The following is a 19,327-nucleotide window of genomic DNA, read 5'->3' as shown; positions in this document are numbered from 1 at the left end:
AATACCTCTTTATTTTGAAACCTAAACATGTGATGTTTTTAATTTTTAACTTTTCTGGGTTACTTTTTAAAAGAAAATTATCGAAATGAGATGTGTAAGATGAAGTCATGTTTTAAAATACAATTTCAATTATTTTTAGAAGTTGAATTTTAAAATTCAGCTTCTTTATTAGAAATGTATTTTAAAATTCAACTTTTCTATTAAAATAGGATCTATTATACTCTATAAATAGGATCTATTATACTCTATAATTTAATTAAAATTGATTTTTTTGGTATGTTTTTTTGAAAAAATAGACCAAAAACGTAGTGTTTATTTGACAGAAAAGAAAGAACCAGAGGGGATGGTAGAGAAGAGAAAAAAATAACAAATGTCAGATGAATGAAAATAGAGGTTGTTTGACTTGAAAAACAATATCTATATATTATTGTTTATTTATATTGTATTTATTATTTTTGTTTAAAATTTTTAATTTTTTTTTCTTATTTTACCTTCTTATCTAGCAATTTTAATTTTTTTGTAGATGTATAGTTATTTAACTTAATCGGAATACAAAATATTGAAAAACTATGTAAAATTTGTAGCATTACCATAGTTGAGAAATAAAGGTCCTATTATTCTAAACTGTTAACTAAAATAAAATACAGATAAATCAAACAAATACTCTAATATTTAATAAGAGAAGTGTTAGATTGTGACATTTACTTAATTTAACATGAAATATTTTTGCTTATTTTATTGGTGATATAATCACATTACTACCTTTTCACTTTATTTGTTAATCACATTATTACATCATTAAGTTAATATCCCGAAGGGAATGTGAAATCTATATACACTTTGAAACTTAAACGATAATGATCATAATGCTGCTAACATTGAAAAATCAATGTTAAAAATTTAAAAATTAACGATAAAAAATAAAAAAATAAAAAATTAATAATAAAATATATAAGTTAAATTTAAAATATCATACGTATTAAATTCTGAAACAGAAATCACTTTAAATTACTCAGATCATTACATCGTTAGTAATATAATAGTCAATTAACATTTTAAAATTCAGATTATCAAATTCGAGAAATTAAAAATTTAGAATAAAAATTCTAAAAATATAAATACTAATGATAAAATATGTAATTAAATATTTATTCTTTTAGATGCATAAAAAACACTCAATTTTCAATCTTTTATGTTCACTCTCTCTTGCCCTGTGTATCCTAATCCTACACTAAATTTTATTTTATTTTAATTTAATTTCATGTTACTTTCTAAAACCTCATTGCTTTTACATTTTGATAAATTTTTACTTATATTTTAATTCTATAAAAGCTTGATTAAATTTTAAATTTCGTTAAATTTAAGCATTCTATCGCAGTCGTAGTCATTAGCGTAGCCCAGGAGTCCTTTTCCTTGAAATCCAAATATGGGTTTAAATTGCATCATCGATTGCAACTAATATCAGAACATATCTTTTACCACCTCTATACTTATTTTTTCACCTCCATATGTAAGAAAAAAGTCAAATTAACACAAACATTTATACAATTTAAGATATATTTATAGATTACACAAACATTTTCAGATTATACAATTTTGATAACAAATTATAAATTACACGATTCATAAAAAAATTTCAGATTCAAAATACGTTTATCAAAGTACATGAAAAATTAGACAATTAAAAATATATTTCCAAATCCAAGAGTATATTCTGTAATACATTATAAATTCTAAAATCAATTATACATTTTTAAATTTTAGATTACATAGTGCGAATACATTTTTTGATAATAAAATCCATCATGCATTTTCAAATTATATAATACACATATATTTCCAGATTGCACAATATTTTTTATATACAAACAATTTAAATTTTTTCACACGTGTAGAAACAAATTATGGGAGTGCTGAAAGAAAGAACCCATTAATACCCCCTTTTATCTGAAGTTGGCACATCAGTTAAATATTTAATTAAAATGATATCGTGACTTCTAACCCTTAAACAATTTCCTTATAAATAGGCATACACTAATATCATAAAGAAAAATGTCAAATTTGTTTTGTTCAGACTTGTTACCATAGGGAAAAACTGAAAATAAAATAAAATAAATAAAAATATTAATAATGAAATTTAAATATTAATATTTAGCGTGGTGTATTGGTGTCATGTCCAGTGATCACAATGAAAAGTAAACTCCATCAATCACATGTAATGTTAGAAGATTCCACAATTTCTTGCCTGATTAAGATGCAAACCAGTGCTCAAAAGCTCATCTGGAACAGAACAGTGAATTTATACATCAAGAAAATGTTTACACAGCAAACCAGTTTTCTACTTTGTCACTTCAAAAGTAGCTCGAACATTGGATATCATGACTGGGCATTCTCCCTTCTCGTCATAGTCAGCATATTCTCCACTTGACAAGTCAACATTCTCAAATTTGGTTCCCTCAAGCTTCAAAATTCAAGTTGTATTTGTCAATAATATAACTAACATGCAGAAAATTATGATATTACCAAAATTTATAGGACCTGTTAAAAATATGGCTATCGGGTTAAATTACAGTTTTTTGCACCAGGAAAATCTAGAACTGTACAATTTTGAATGAAATTTTATTCAAGAGGCTGTATCTTGTAAATTGTGATGATCGAAACTATTCATTCTGAACCTGTCACTTTCCCATAAATGATACAACTATAGGTTTAATTTTTGAAGACTGGGGAAAAGAAGATTTGAAATTAATCACATCACATCAAATTCATCCCAGTTTTAAGCTCTTAGAAAAAAACATTATAGACATCGTTTCCAGTATTGATACCAGTGAACAAAATAAATTGAATCACTAACAGTAAGCATCAAAGCAAAACAAAGGAAGCACATGATGATGTGTTTCAATGAATTATCAGTAATGTATATCAGTAACACTGAATTATCAGAAGAGATCAGACACATGATGCCATTAAGCCAATAATTTTTGTTTCAATAGAAAAGAGTGGGTATATGAACTATATCTACAATACAAACTCCTAAGCTTATATGTCAGAAGCAACAATGAACAATCAAAAGAGACCAAAGATATGTCATAAAAAAACTGGAAACATAGCATAAAATTAAAAAGGATACTCACCGATTCAACTTTCCATCCATCACCGAATACAAAATCTACAGGTTCATAGCCCCTGCAGTCAAATAACATCAATGGTGCGTACTTCCCTGATTCACTGATTTCCTGGGTGAGTGGTTTACCTTTGCCTTCGATCATGGTCACAGTGCCATCCCTGCCACAAAATTTGCACTACATACCAAATAAAGGATACTAAGAAACCACCAGCTGCAGGAGCAAACAGTTCAAAGAATCACAAATGAAAGAAAACACTGCATTGAGTGATTATCATTTTAAAGTTATGCAGCAGAATCACATAAAATCTTCAGAACCTTTCCTACTACGTCAGAGACAGAAAAATAACCACATAAGTAAAAGCCCAATCATGCTAAACGAATAGAATTCTATTCAGTTGGTGTGTCTTTAATGCACTTAGGTCATATTTGGATAAAATTATCCATAAGTATTTATAACAAAAAAAGTAATAAGGTAAAAGAATTATGTATCTCACATAAGCTAAAGTAAACTAAACTAATACATTTAACTTCCACAAAAGCTATTTTCATTTAACTTCTCCCAAAGCTAAGGTACAGAAGCTCGTTCATTTTAGATTATAGAGAAGTTCAATTCATTTTACCTCTCTTTTTTTCAACTACAAATATTTATAGAGAAGTTTATCCAAATACAGTCTCATTTCACCTAATTAAAAGCAAAAAGTCGATGAACCATAACAGTGATTGCAAATACTAGTATAGTGGATAGTTCACTCGTCTTTTCTACTGTTCAGAAATACATAACTGAAAAATTATATATCCCTAAAAGTAAACACATAGCAGTATGAATTGAGAAAAACTGTTTTTTGACAGCCAATGAGAAAAAGATGTTCTGCACTAACAGTATAAGATTACCTTAATGGTATGTTTACATTGTGCACTATCTTTCAATCATTAACGAAACTAAGTTTGTTACTTTTCACCATAGTAATCTGAAAACTCAAACCAACAATAGTTTATAATTGGATAACAATGTAAAATTATTTTAAAGGTGTGCATGATTACTAAACTCTTGTCAAAATATACAAAGATGGAAATCACAAGAAGTTCCTAAGGCCATTGATTCCGATGAGGAATACTAAGATAAATTTTATTAGAAATCATCAGAAGAAACTAGTACAAAAAGTAGTAGGACACACCAAATTTTGTGGTTACCAATAAACTATGAGAGAGTAATAAGAACTTGAACTGAGAAATGTGCAGACTTGAGGAGCTCATGCGAGAATCAATCACAATCTTTCAGGGACTATTAAATCCACGGGTTTATTGAATTGGGTAGTGAAAAAAAAATGCTTTTGATAAAACGCAAGCCAAAGGGTGAATTAGGTTACCTTTTGAATGAGATGAGTGGTGGCCTTTCCAACCGGAAGAGGAACGGTGTCGTTTAAGACGACGCAGGTTTCTTTCTGGCTGAGTTCTCCGCATCTCCCACATTTCAACTATTGATTGCAACAACAGAACGAAAATGAAAAACAGAAAGAAACTTGAAAAAGTTGCATTTGATTAATTGGAAGAGATGAAGGAAAAAGAAAGAAACCTTGAAAAGGTAAGGGAAATTGGGATCATCGCAGCCACCTTGGGGTTGAAGATTGGTGAGGTTCTCAAGCTCCGCAGTGATCATCAACGTGAAGTTCACCATTTTTTTTTTCTCTCTCTCTGTGACACAGTTACACTTTTGCTTTGGGTGTTTGATGTTTTCGATGGTTCTAGACAGTGTTATACCATAGTAGTAGGTTTACGTAACTAAATTATTAGTACATATTTATTAATTAGAAATGATATTTTGATACTCTTATTTTAACTCACCTTCGACACTGAAATGATTGTAGACAGTTTCTGCTTAAATTTTTTTTTTTTTTGAGTTTTCTTCTGTTTTTGTTTTGAAATAGAGTTCAATGGAATTGAATAAAAAATTGTTAAATATTATTTATGACTTTCGATGAAAAATAAATTTTGGTTTCACCTCCCAAATTAAAAATATTACACACACTAAAGCTTTTCAGTTGAATCAGATTTTCTTCTTTCATTCAACTAAATTTAATTTTTTTCAACTATAGTCTAAACACATCCTTAGTATAAACTAATAACAATTTATGTGTAGCACTTAATATTTTTGTATCGATATAATTTATAAGAAATATGTATTATTGAATCATTTTAGTTTTGGTTTCTTGCTTTAAAAATTTTACTTTTTAAATTGTGCATGTTGATTAACTTTATACATTTTTCATTAATTGTAAGTCAACAATGTCAATGTGTTCATGCTAGCGATAAAAGTAAGTGGGCCAGGCCGAAAGTGATTCCACTTGAGTATCTCAACTAATTGTAGGCCTTTACTTCTTGAACCCAATGATTACTACACTAATGCATTATTTACATTTTTTTTTTGCCTATTGTCTCCCTCCATTTTTCTTTCACTTTCAGCATATTTTGCATGCACCAAACAGATCGCTAAAGCCTCTATTCTATTATTCTAACTCCTAAGGTCTGATATATATATATATATATATATATATATATATATATATAAAACACTATAAGAACTTTTGAATCGTGCAAACAATTATTTTCAACGGGGTTAAATATGTTTTTGATTATTTAACTTTCACTAAAAATTGGAATTAGTATCTCTTTGAAATTTTGGCCTAATTTAATCTTGCAACTTTACAAATGGTTGGATTTAGTCATTTTAACAAAATGTTGTTAAGTTTATTTAACGTTTCAAACGTGTTTCAAGACAGTTTCTTAGTTAACATTGAAGCGAAAATGTGTCAAGCAAGATAAACAAAATGCTCTCATGAAAACATTAAATAAATTTTAAAAAAATTGGTTAAAAAGGCTAAATCCAAATATTTATAAAGTTAGAGGACTAAATTAGGCTAAAGTTTTGGAGAGGGACTGATTCCAATTTTCACATTTTCACTGAAAGTTAAGGGATCAAAAACATATTTAACCCTTTTCAAGCTAAAATTTTGGAAATTTGTTGAAAAATTAAACCAAAGGATTCACATATGAACATTAATTTTAAATTTAACGGAAAAATCTAAAACCTTTATTTTCTTTGGTTCATGAATGAGATTCTTTTTTCAAAATTTTGATTGGGTGTTGGTGTAAGCATAAGTTGAATGACACAGACGGTAACTCATGCATTAATGTCTCTAATTCATGACCTCACTTCACCAATAAATTGCATATCTTCAATTTCAGTGTTGTGACTCACTTTGCAAGACACAAAAATTATCATTGCTAATTGAATTTTGAATGGGAAAAGTGTTGCACTTTTCTGCCATGAGATCCACAATCTTCATTCTCTTATGGCTGCTAATCACAGTCCATGGTGGCTCTCCATCAAGACACAAGATTTTGGAAGTTGAGAGAAAATTAAAGCATCTTAGAAGACATTCCTTAAAAACTATCAAGGTAATTAAGTCTATCTTAATGTTGTTAAACACCTAATTAGTTCTGTAATTGACCAGCCATTTGATCAAGAATATCATATAGTTTATAGGGAGATTGTTATAAAATAAAGGTAATAAGAGAGACAAAGGAGAGGAAGAATAGAGAATGAGAGAGTAGGGAGCAACTTCTGTTTTTATGTGTGTTTCTACATTCTTCTTTTTAAGTGATTCTTGGTAGAGTTCAACAAGATGCTTTGGTGTATAACAGGCACAGGTCCAATGACCTTTACTACCACAACGGTAACATATATTTTCAGCCTTTTTGCCATTATTTTCACCCCTTTCTTTTTCCTTTTTCGCATTCTTGTTCCACTTCTGTTGATGAAGTTTCTCTTTGAAAATTTCCTTTATAACCATGTCCACGACCATGATTAATAGCACGACCACGACCACGACCATGGCTACGACCACGGCCAAAATTACGACCACGATTATTATTATGGTCTTGACCTCGTCCATGATTATATGGATCAGATGTTGCTGCATTCACTTCTGGGAATGGAGCAGAACCAGTTGGTCGGGCCTCATGATTTTTCATCAAGAGCTCATTATTTTGTTCAGCCACAAGAAGGCATGAAATCAATTCATAATATTGATTGCTCCATTCACTTCTGGGAATGGAGCAGATTAGGCGGATCTCATGATTTTTCATCAAAAGCTTTATTGCTTTGTCCAGCCAGCCATGCATAGGCATGAAATAAATTCACAATATTTGTGAAGTCTCTTTTCACAATATTTTTGTTATGAGCAAATTAGTTGCTTTATTTCTTTATTTAATGGTATCCCAATATCCATTGCATCTAAATATATTTCAACATTTAAAATCCAATATAAGGAATTCTTCCTTACAATATCAAGGGTCACAAATCCAAATTTTGCAACGTTTCGCGTGTTTAAAACTAACACATAAAATAATAATATTAATAATAATCATCATCATCAAAATAATAATATTAATAATAATCATCGTCATAATAAAAATATTATGACAGAGAATTTTGCAACGTTTCGCGTGTTTAAAACTAGCACATAAAATATTAATATAATCAAATTTCATGTATGAAATTATTAAAATCAAATAATAATAATAATAATAATATGACAGAGAAAAATAAATCAAACAATTATCATTACACAAAAAAAAGAAAATGAGATAAAGTTTGTGAATGAGAAAAAGATTAGAAAGAACCTCGGTTAAGGAATATAGAGCGTTGTTCTTAGGGAGAAAAAAAAAAAAATATGCCTTCACGCTCAGTTGGATAACCCTCGTGCTGATAACGTGTTATAAAATAAAGGTAATAAGAGAGACAAAGGAGAGGAAGAATAGAGAATGAGAGAGTAGGGAGCAACTTCTGTTTTTATGTGTGTCTCATTACTGATAGGACGAGTCCTATTTATAGGTACAATATGGTAACCCAGAAAGGATATAAAATCAAATAGTAAATACAAAATATTACATCATAAAGAGTAATGAATAATATGATTATCAATCATATGAGTAATTGTATAAATCAATGGACGACCATTAATTCATAACAGAGATAATGTTTTCTGAATTGTTGCACTACGTTATTGATTATTATTATTATTACTATACAAAGTTAAAGTTTACTTATGTTTTTAATTTTGTAGACTAGAAAAATGTTTTTTATCTTTCTCAAAGACTAAACACACAATTAATTAAGTCTTGATTTATCATAACACTTCACTACTAAAAAAACTCATATTTCTGTTGATTTTGTTTTGAAATATTTATTTTGTAGAAAATACTTATAAATTTTGTTATGAAAAAAATTTTGCAGGAAATTGTTGCCAATTTTTTTTACAAAATATTTTGTATAAAATATTTTTCACAACAAATTTTGTAGAAAATACTTGTGAATTTTATAATTTTGTAAAAAATAATTATCCATAAAAGAATTACTTACCAATAAAAATTCTTAAAAAAAATAGCAGGATAAGTCTTTTCTTGCAAATCTTTTTAACAAATTTGCAAAAAAATTCCCATATAATATAAGAATTTTTAGTAGTAATTTTTTTCATCTTTGTAGAGCGAAGATGGAGATATAATTAATTGCATTGACATTAATAAGCAACCAGCATTTGACAACCCTGCACTGAAGGATCATAAAATCCAGGTGAGTCATATTGTTTGTTATACTGAATAGTCTGCTTCGTTTAAAAGTTAAGATACAAAATAATTTAAACACATTTTTTTTCTTTGGATCTCTTAAAGGTGTTTAAAAAAATAACCCGTAACAAATTGTATATGAATCTGCATATATCAGATGGCTCCTACTCATAATTCAGCTAAGAAGGACTTAACAGTGGGGTCAAGAACTTCTAGATATGGAAAAAAGATGAATGAATCTTTGATTGTGACTTCACAAGTGTGGCAGAAAAGTGGAAAATGTGCAGAGGGAACAATACCTGTTAGAAGAATAAGAAAAAGAGAGCTATTGAAGGCTGATTCAGTTGAAGAGTATGGAAGGAAGAAGCCAAGTTTCTCTCATCACGAACATGGTGAAGTGAATAAGAATCTTGATTCATTTGTTCAACTTAAAAACCACTCTGTAAGTGATATTGTTGTAGTTGAATGAAAGAAGTAAGTGTTTTTTTGTGTGGTGATTTGACATGGGAGGTTTGTGAAACAGAAGGCAATATTGTTCACAGTTGGTTACCGTTACCTGGGAGGAAAAGCAGACTTAAGAGTTTGCAACCCTTTTGTTGAGAAGGATGATGAATACAGCACTACTCAAGTGGCTCTCTTAACAGGCCCACACAATGACTTTGAGTGTGTTCAATCTGGATGGGCAGTAAGAATTTCCCTTTTCTTATATGCATTTTTCTTATTTAAAAAACCAAAGTTATATTCTAACACTTTTTCTTGTTTTTCTTTTTAAGTTCATAACAATTTTTTTTTTTTAAATATAGGTTTAATTACTTATTTATTCCTGTTTTTTTTAAAAAAGAAAATTATCCTCCAGATTTTTGTAATTTTAATTTAGTTTCTATTTGCAAAAATTGATATAATTTTTTAGTCGTCTACGTAGGAATATATAATTTATAATCAATATCTATAATCTATCTATCTATAATAATAAAGGAAATTCCTCTTTTTGTGTCAATATTTCATAATTCATGTTTTACCCTTAGTTATTTTAAAAATTAATTATTTTATAAATAATTTACTTTTAATCATTTTTATACAAATATTTTTTGAAATCTCTTTTGTCTTAAATTATTATTTAAATTTTCTTTTTACATATCTTATTTTTTTTAATTTTATATTTAACAACTATTTCAAAAATTATTTATTTGTTATTGATCTTAAATTTCTTGAAAATTAAAAAATGCGAATACACATGCGCGATAGCGCTTATGTGTTCGCTAGTAATATATAAAGAGTATTTCTTCTTTTGTGTCCATATTTCATATGTCAATTTTATTCTTTACAATATAATTATTTATTAAATTTTTTAAAATTAATCGTTATTTTTATCTATTTTTTATAAAACTGTTTATCTTTTTTTCTTTTTTTATTCATCAATAATTAATTTCTCTTTTCATTTCATTTTATTTTTAATAAATATAAATTTATTTTTATATATACTTAATAACATTACACTATTATCACCTACTACCATATTATTATTCATATTTAAAAGATACATACGCTAGTAATATATAAAAAGTATTCCCTTTTTTGTGTCCACATTTTATAATAAAAAATTCTACCATTTACAATATAATTATTTATTAATTTTTTAAAATTAACAGTTATTTTTATCTATTTTCTATAAAATTGTTCATCTTTTGTTTATTCATCAACAATTAATTTATTTGTTTATTTCACTTTATTTTTAATAAATATAAATTTATTTTATATATTAACTTAAAAACATTACATTATTATATTGTTTAAAAATGACACAATAGTTATTGATAAAAATAGTTTATTTTATTGGTGTAATTAATTTTAGTGTTAAATTTGATGATTTTTTTTATTTGTTTCAAATAATTTAACGAAAATAATAAATTGTATCAATTATTCTAAATTCAGAAGTAAATTGCTTCCATTTTTCACCGATAGATATAATTTTGAATAGTGAGGATTAAAAAAATGTGGTAGACATAAATTTGACTAAACTTCATGTTTGAACACCTGAAGTTATATATGGTTTCACATTTTTAAGTGTTTAAAATTTGTTCACCTTTAAATAACTCATTCTCTCTGTACTCAATAAACTTGCAACAGGTGAATCCCAGTGTATATGGAGATAGACAAACTCGGTTATTTGTATATTGGACGGTGAGTTTTATAATTCCATCAACCCAAAAATTAAACTTAACTATCTACCAAATCAAAATAAGTGTGTGTTGGGAAAAGTCCTCTGAGTCAAAAGTTCAACATTGGATAAAAAAGACAAAGTTAAACACTATATAAGAATAAAGACCCATAACAACATTGTCTTAAGGTTTTGGGGTTAGAGTGGTGTCTAAGATTTTATATGTGTTACATCCTATAAAACAAATTATTTTTAGTAAATTTTGAAATCATTGTTTTGTTTTTCTAAAGTTTAAAATCATTAATTTTCACATTTAACATAATGTTAATCTAGATAAATAGTATATATTTTTATAAATCCAAAGTTCTTTTTATTTTAAGATATTATGTATATGTAGACAGTAAGCGAATTTTGCACTTAAATAGCACACTATCTATCTTTTCTCCGCACTAATATAATATAGATTTTATTTAGATAAATAATACATTTTTATTCTGCTAAAGATGTTTTTGGTATATTTGATAAAATAAATAAATAAAAAGCGTACTAATTTATAACTAAGTCTGCAATTTTTTTTATTACGCTAGATATTAAAAATATATATTAAAAATATGATTAAATATATTTTTGTCCTTTAAATTTTTTTGTCCCTTAATTTTAGTAAAAATTAGAATTGAAATTTTGGACAAGTTTAGTTTGTTAAACTTTAGAAGTGTGTGAATTTAATATTTTTAACAAAATTTTATTATGTTTATTTGACGTTTTATATGTGTTTCTTAGTTAACATTAAAGTGCGAGTACAGGTCAAATTGTGTAAATAACTCAAATGTTATCATGAAACATGTTTGAAACGTTAAATAAATTTAACAAAATTTAATTAAAAATATTAAATTTACCCATTTCTAAATTTTGAGAACTAAATTGAGTCAAAATTTTAAAAAATAATAATTTCAGCTTTCACTTCGAATTACGAAACCAAAAACATATTTAAACCTTAAAAATACACTATATCATTACTTAAAAAAACTGTTAATATTTTTTAAAATTTCAAAATCAATGGTCATAATGATATTTTAAAGACAATACAGAAAAATTCATTAAAAAAATGTAATATATTTTAAAACATCAAAATCAATAGTGATAATGATATTTTAAAGACAATACAAAAAATCCAGCAAAATATCCAAATTTAAATTTGAGAACTCCATTGACTGAGATATCATTTAGTGTGATGGCATGACTTTTAGTTAACATATAAATATTTAGTGAATTATGTTAAAAAGAATTTATTTTCAATTTTAGATGCACAAGAAACAGAAAAAAAAATACAATAAAGTAAAAAATATTTTGATTAAAGTTTAGATTTATTGAAAATTTGTAGTAATTTGTTCTAGTATTTTGGGCCTGGTAATTTTAAACACCATCTTTTGCAGGCTGATGGTTCAAAGGAAACTGGTTGCTTTGATCTAACTTGTCCTGGCTTTATTCAGACCAACAACGAAATTGCCTTGGGTGCTGCTATATATCCAATCTCAATTCCTGGTGGCCTTCCATACGTAATAACTATTTACATCTTTAAGGTTAGTGATATGTTTGTTTAACATCGTTCTAGGGGAAATAATACAATATTGATATTGATATTTTATGAAAACAGTCACGTGTTAACATCTAGTTCTATCACGAGTTAAAATCTGGATCATTTATAACTATGAAATTCCTCTAATTTTGACATGTAATACTTTCTAGGTAAATATGATTCAAATTTTGACACTTATATACTTATATTTTGACATGTAGCACTTTTAATTAGGAGATCACAAACAAATTCATTCCGTGGATATTGTTTAAGTTCATTCTCATTTTGGAAAGGAATTCTTATATTGACTAAATATGGGTATGTATATGAGAAATACCCACCTTTTTCAATTGGTATGGAGATGAGATGGGATCAATAGATCTGTTTCATAATACTCATCTCCGTTCTCGTTTAAATTATTAAAACATTCATTGTCTGTTAAATAACTATATATATATATATATATATATATATATATATATATCAATGATTTTCATTAATCTCCCTCTAATTTAAACTCTCAACTCCACACTTGTATTCTTGATAGTTGTTAAAGTATAAACGATAGATTCTTCTATATTTCATTTTTTTTTATGATTTTGGTTTGCATTAGGATCCCTGTACGAACAATTGGTGGATGCAATATGGTGAGAAGACCAACATAGGTTATTGGCCACCTGAGTTGTTTGAAACAATACTTTACAATGCACAATCTGTGGAATGGGGTGGTGAAGTTTACAGTGCAAGGGTTGCACAAACTCCTCACACAGCAACACAAATGGGCAATGGCCAATTTGCTTCAGTTCTGGATTATTCATCTGCAATAACAAGAATGAGAATTCATGACAACTCTGAGGCCTTGAAAATCCCAGAATGGACCTATGATTTTTCTGATGAATATAATTGCTATGATGTTTGGTACATGTCAGAATACATTTATGATCCTCAATTCTACTATGGAGGTCCGGGTAGAAATCCAAAATGCCCTTAACTTATTCATAATTAATGTTTCAACCAATTACATCTGATAAGAGATACATGAAGAGGATGTATTGAATATTTTGGTAACATTTTTTTTTCGCTGATTTTTATAATGATAAAAAAGAGTAAATTAACAATTTTGATTCCATTTAATTTCTACAATTTTTCTTATACGTTTGTAGTCCTTCCTCTATACAAACATCGTCTTACAGATCAACAAGAGAATTTTGCTGATCAAACAAAAGAACAAGTCGAAAAAGTTAAATTAGAGTTAAAATCTACTTTTTAAGAACTAAAGAAATATCAATATTACAATTTAGCCAGTTAAACACTACTATGTAAGGGTCAAAACTCTGTTTGAATGAGTAAAATGAAAATGTAGTGCACAGGGAGACAACATCCACTAATATTACATTTGATTATTTTTAACATTCCATATAGTTACAACAATATCTACAAACGAATATGCTGTAACAAGGACAAAAACAACAGAAAAAGTAGAATAAAGTAGCAAGATACATATAGTAAAACAACAACAACAAAGTACAGGACTTGACGCACTGTACAAACTCATCTCAAAGCCTGTCTTGTGCCACATTTAGACAACATTTTCACTTCCAACAGAGTTTAGTATTTATAGCTTTGGACTTTCACATTTCTGAAGCAGAACAGAACCATAAACATGACTACACTAAATCATGCTGTTTTCTCTCTTGTTGAATGGATTGAAATATTCTAGCAGCTGATTCTGTGGCAGATTTCCCGTTATGTGGAACGACTTTGATGACTTGTGTTTGGTGTCTGGTTTCAACAGAGTGAAGAGAAAGAGAATGTGCATCACTTCCTTCAGCAATGTTCCCTGCTCTGATTCCCTGTGGTGTTTCACCAGGAGTGCTTGCTGTGCTCCCTTGTAATTGTCTCTCCTTGGACACATGAAGTTTCTTGACATGTGATATGGCTCCATTCCTCTGAACTGGTAAGTTGGATGAGCTTTGGTTATGGTGAGTGTTAAAATTGGCTCCCTCAACTGATGAATGACCATTTTGACCATGAGAACCTTGTCCGGCCAACTGGTTCACATGTTCAACAGCTGACCCTGATGCTGCTTGATTCGCTACCGGCATGCCATAGGGGGAGAAGTAGGTGTGGTTGGCCGGAGAAACAAACGGTGACACCCCGACTACTTGATGAGAAGCTGGGAATTGAAATGCAGGATTCATGAAAGTAGCACCGAGAGGTGCTTGTCCGAATCCTGCAGGCATTGCTCCGGTAAATGCCGGCCCGGGATATGGCTTGTAGACAAGCCCTTCGGAAGGAGACATGATAGGAATTAACCACTGATGTTGAGGTGACTGATTGAAACTCCAGGGACTTGTTCTGTTATCAGAAGCTACATCTGCCTGGTGTGGAAGTCCTGAATAAGGGGTGTGATTTGTAAGGTGGCTACCATTTTTCGGAGACGAAAATGAGGTCTTCTTCTCAACTGCATTCTCAGCAGAACATTCTGTTTTAAGGTTCTGCTTTTCTGAATTGTTTTTCCGTTTAGGAGTTTGTTGCTGGGGATCGACGACAACTTGCAATGAAATGGTTTTAGGAGTAGACCCCTCCAGAGGAAATTTTCCCAAGAAAGCAGCATCTTCAAGCAAAACATCTGGGGATGAAGCAATCAGCTGTTGAACCTGTTTAAATAAAGAGAATTAATGTGTGAATGTGTATGAACAGACTTGAAGGGTGATTCTCCATGTCTGTGTGCAAGTATGTGCAATAAAAGTTAACATGCTTCCCATTTCGAGCTAGCAGAAGAGATCAATTTTACCTTGATCAGTCTGTGCAATTCAAACACTTGGACAGCAAACACTCTCTGTTGACTGTAGAGAGGAATGGGAGTTCAATCAAGAAAATTACACAATACTCATCCAAAAGGTAAAAACTCCTCTAAAGTAAAAGTGTTTGACACACTTTCTTACTCTGAAGGAGCCAAATAAGAATATAACTCATAGCAATTGCTCAATACTCATCCAAAAGGTTAAAGCTCCTCTAAAGTAAAAGTATATTTATATACTTTCATACTTTGAAGGAGCCAAATAAAATATCATACAGATGGCAAAAAAGAATATAGCTCATGGCAGACAAACAAATTTTATAGTTCATACGAAATAGTTGTGTAGTTTAGTTGTTTCTGGCCAAAGCATGGAGTTTAAACCGTGCAATGTAACATAGTCATCTTTTCTAGGCATATGCATATCAAATCATATAAAAGATATCTTATGCAAAGGAACTATTATATGGCTACCTAAGCTAAATGTCCCAACCTGAACACAGAAATTAAGACATTGACAAATGGGAGAAGAAAAAAAGAGAAATATTCCCCTTGTTATAAGTATAACATGTATTAACAACTCATCCCCTCATCATATACTGCGAGGGATCATCCTGCATTTCTCAGTCCCCTTCTTAGTCCAAGTCCTTCAGTGCAGCAAGGGCAAGCGGTATAGTAAGGAAACTCGCCCCAGAGGTCACATGGAGAACCAAGTAAGAGGAAACCAAGAGATGAATATATCCGCTATCGGCCTGTCATAAGGGTAACCCTTCGACACAGTACAATATTTTAAGACTGCTCACCACCCTGTTTTAAGACGATCCAGTATCCACCATTAAAAATTTATTAAGAACTTTGAACATACAAAAGACCAATTTAGAAGAGACCCCAAGATGATCAGATTTTCTTTCTTCAGAGCCACATTTGCAACTCCTCGAATGAAATGTAAATATACAGGTTATTTACCTAGTGTAGGTTGTATAGCATAAACCAAATGCAGTTCTACAGTTTTATATACAAGAGAAAGGAAAAATACCTTCATTGAGTGGCAATAGGGACAAGGTTTAACATAGCTTATAAACCAAGCCTTATATCCATATCAAATATGCATGAAACAATATGAAAGGAATAAAAATATGAATAATCAAATCAGAAGACAAATCAAACTTGGGGTTTTATTCTATACTCCTGCAGATAGGAACAAGTTGACTTTTTCTATGATAACTATAATATACATAAATCACAAATACCATCCAGATGAAGCATGTAAAAAAACATTACCATAAATCAGTAAGAAGTTTCACGAGGAAATAATTGAAGCTTGAAAGCACCACACCACAGTAAAAGCTACTGCTAAACATCAACATGACTTACTTGGCAATTTTTCGCCTTGCTTTCCAGAAATGTTTTTGACCTAATATCCCTACAACATCATCAGGAGAAACTATCAGACTTGATAAATTTGTTACCGTGGAAATCTTCGAGACATCACCACTTTCATCAAAATTTCCCTTCTGTATCGGACCTTCAGTACCAACATCGTGATATTCAACATCAACATCATTGGTAACCTCAACTGGACAGGTTTGGTTTACTGCAGAATGAAAACAGCTTTTTGGTACAAGGGCATTTCCATTATCCATATCCCTTGTAGAGTTAAGGACACCATTTCTATGTTCAACATCATTGGACTGTGTCCCAGCCACACACTCCTGCTGTAGACAAGCAACATCCTGATGTAACCTGCTTATACTTGGGACAGAACAATCTTGATCCTCTTGATTTGGAATCACCTTGGCTTGCATCACTAGACTGTCAATAACTTCTCCACTTGATTTGTTTTTCACAGACATTTTTTGTTGCTGTCTACTTGAGCTTACATGTGGATGTGTCTCATTCCCACTCCTCACATGCTTTCTGGTGTCAACAGGAAGGGAACCAAATTGTGCTGAATCTCTGTCACCATCATTTTGCACTGAAACTGAGCAAAAATTACCCAAAGGAGTGAATTTTTTCCCATTGAAACTCTTCATCGCTTTATCATTTGAGTGACCAATCCTTGAGCAAATGTATGCATGAACATCATCTTCATCTGCTCTCTTTCTCCTTTCTAGCTGCACCGATGAAGTGTTTGATCTTGATCCATCAGATTGGCGAGAAACATAACTTTCGGTTCGATGAGCCTGTGTTTGCGAAGGTAAACGAACTGGGTAACCATAACTTCTCTCATGCCCACTCCCCTGAATATACATATATTGATTCGTATTAGAAATATACACAAATTCATTCGCAAACCTTCACCGCACAACTCAAATTATAGGCGTATTTGTTTCAAATCTTACACTAAAACAACAAACTCCAAGGCATATATATCACAAAAAGGTCGATCATTAAGAATCCTCAAAATTGCTAAATTCCTTATTAAAGCCTAACACGATCTTATAAGAGGTGATTCGATAAACCCACCATAATATCTTAGAATTTGAGATTTGACCTAACCCAATCCTGCAAAACTGAGTTATGAGACAAAGGCTACCCCTAATTACATACTATCTTAATTATTTATCTCTAATTGAAGTTAGACTTGCTTTTTTCCCAAAAATCTCAAGCTTAAGAGCAAGTTAAGCAACTAAACCACAACAACACAAACATTTTCCAGCTTAGATAAAAAAAAATCAAAATTGAATGAAGCACAAATACACAAAACCCAATCCTCACCTGGGTTGAGGAAGTTGGTGGAGCAACTAAGTTAGAAGATGAATTCGGTTTGAGTGGCAGAAGGCGTGGATTGAACCTCTGAGAGGGAACACTGAGTTGTTCATAGAGGGCCATCTTATTCCTCGGTGGTGCTCTTGGCCCTCCTTTCTCTGCATCATTCACATGCAGCCTCGGAAACATTGGCCCCGCCACCTTCTCATCGTCGTTCCCTCTCTTCATCTTATCGAAAAATCTCTTCTTTTTCTTATCCCAATTTGCACCCACAAAGAGAAAGAAAATCTGAATCGAATCTGAAAGCAAAATCTAACAAGAACCCAGATGGGGCAACGAACTGTGATCAGAAAGCGAGGTACGGAAGAAAAGAAAAAACGGAACTGATGAGTTAGGGATTCTCCTCAGACATTGCTCCGAGGTAATAGAAAGAGAGAAATAGAAGAGGAAAAAAGTGCGCTCTTGTGGGCCCCACTACAGCATATCTCTACACTTGTTTAGATTTTCTTGCCTAGATTGTTCTCTTCTTGCTTCTTTCCCCTTTTCTAGTTACTATCATTTACTATATTAATTAATTAACTACCTTTTTTGTGTTTTATAATTAAACAAAACACTTGTTTCTCTTAGGATTGGATTTACCTTCACTTGGTTGGATTTTTTTTTTTTCATTTAAAATTGGATTTGTTTTGTTTTTCAGTTGAATTTTCTCATTTGAATGTGGTACTTTTTATGAGTTGAGATTATATTGGATACTACCTTAACTTTTTGACCTCTTAATCTAATATATATTACATAAATCATGAAATAATTAAGTATTAATAATGCATTGTATTAGTGTGGATATTTATGGCTTGTTGGTATTCATGTCAAGAAAAGACTTGGAAAAGACACATAAATTGAAAATGAAATTCAACATAAAAGATATAAAATATTTACTGCTTGCACACAAATCCTTTCAAAATCTGAAGAAAGTAGTCAATCTTGAAAGATAAAATAAACAAAAAATTATATAAATTAAATTAAAATTAATTATTATAATTTTTAAAATGGTATTCTTTTATTGTAAAAGTAATATTGAAATATTAAAATAAAAAATATTAATAATAAATAAATTGATCTTTTTCATTTTTGTTTTTCTCTTAATTCTAATAATTCACTCTCTATGGTTTCTTCCTATTCCCTCAATTTAAACAAGAACTTTAAGATACAAATTTATTAACAATTCTAAATAATATAAATTTAAGATATGTATTATTATTATTATTTACGTATTTATTGTTAAATCTTTATCATCTTAATGTTAAAATATTTTTACAGACAAACACTGTTTAG

General features: G+C 29.9%; 3 protein-coding genes across 3 annotated transcripts; 1 reads left to right on the top strand and 2 right to left on the bottom strand.

The window, feature by feature from the left end:
- Positions 1-2,124: 2,124 nt before the first annotated feature.
- On the bottom strand, positions 2,125-4,918 carry LOC114195261 (uncharacterized). Its single transcript, XM_028085665.2, has 4 exons — positions 4,701-4,918; positions 4,495-4,602; positions 3,135-3,302; positions 2,125-2,461 (listed from the first exon to the last, which is right to left on the bottom strand). Exons 1-4 carry the CDS (start codon positions 4,800-4,802, stop codon positions 2,339-2,341), a joined length of 501 nt encoding a protein of 166 aa, XP_027941466.1. The 5' UTR covers positions 4,803-4,918; the 3' UTR covers positions 2,125-2,338.
- Positions 4,919-5,982: 1,064 nt separating this feature from the next.
- Positions 5,983-13,502, top strand: LOC114194228 (protein neprosin-like). Its single transcript, XM_028084341.2, has 7 exons — positions 5,983-6,583; positions 8,673-8,759; positions 8,910-9,194; positions 9,276-9,437; positions 10,880-10,933; positions 12,344-12,490; positions 13,100-13,502. Exons 1-7 carry the CDS (start codon positions 6,425-6,427, stop codon positions 13,475-13,477), a joined length of 1,272 nt encoding a protein of 423 aa, XP_027940142.2. The 5' UTR covers positions 5,983-6,424; the 3' UTR covers positions 13,478-13,502.
- A 353-nt stretch (positions 13,503-13,855) lies between these two features.
- On the bottom strand, positions 13,856-18,488 carry LOC114193317 (protein EARLY FLOWERING 3-like). The gene is made up of 4 exons (XM_028083054.2): positions 18,005-18,488; positions 16,661-17,526; positions 15,284-15,335; positions 13,856-15,146 (listed from the first exon to the last, which is right to left on the bottom strand). The coding sequence occupies exons 1-4, from the start codon at positions 18,221-18,223 to the stop codon at positions 14,154-14,156; spliced, it is 2,130 nt and encodes a 709-aa protein (XP_027938855.1). The 5' UTR covers positions 18,224-18,488; the 3' UTR covers positions 13,856-14,153.
- Between the last annotated feature and the right edge of the window lie 839 nt (positions 18,489-19,327).

This window comes from Vigna unguiculata, chromosome 8 (genome assembly GCF_037176805.1).
Source record: "Vigna unguiculata cultivar grain cowpea cultivar isolate G323 ecotype 2 chromosome 8, ASM3717680v1, whole genome shotgun sequence".
NCBI lineage: Eukaryota > Viridiplantae > Streptophyta > Magnoliopsida > Fabales > Fabaceae > Vigna > Vigna unguiculata.
Note: the sequence above shows the minus strand (reverse complement) of the source record. Positions and strands in the feature narration are given on the sequence as shown.

Bases quoted from the DNA above. Each gene is read 5' to 3' on its own strand.
- LOC114194228 (XM_028084341.2), top strand. From the start codon at position 6,425: ATGGGAAAAGTGTTGCACTTTTCTGCCATGAGATCCACAATCTTCATT. The intron at 6,584-8,672 runs GTAATTAAGTCT...TCATCTTTGTAG, and splicing joins ATTCCTTAAAAACTATCAAG to AGCGAAGATGGAGATATAAT. The intron at 8,760-8,909 runs GTGAGTCATATT...TGCATATATCAG, and splicing joins TGAAGGATCATAAAATCCAG to ATGGCTCCTACTCATAATTC.
- LOC114193317 (XM_028083054.2), bottom strand. From the start codon at position 18,223: ATGAAGAGAGGGAACGACGATGAGAAGGTGGCGGGGCCAATGTTTCCG. The intron at 17,527-18,004 runs GTGAGGATTGGG...ATGTATATTCAG, and splicing joins CACCAACTTCCTCAACCCAG to GGGAGTGGGCATGAGAGAAG. The intron at 15,336-16,660 runs GTAAGTCATGTT...TCCTCTCTACAG, and splicing joins GCAAGGCGAAAAATTGCCAA to TCAACAGAGAGTGTTTGCTG.
- LOC114195261 (XM_028085665.2), bottom strand. From the start codon at position 4,802: ATGGTGAACTTCACGTTGATGATCACTGCGGAGCTTGAGAACCTCACC. The intron at 4,603-4,700 runs GTTTCTTTCTTT...TGCAATCAATAG, and splicing joins ATTTCCCTTACCTTTTCAAG to TTGAAATGTGGGAGATGCGG. The intron at 2,462-3,134 runs GTGAGTATCCTT...TGAATTTTGAAG, and splicing joins ATGGATGGAAAGTTGAATCG to CTTGAGGGAACCAAATTTGA.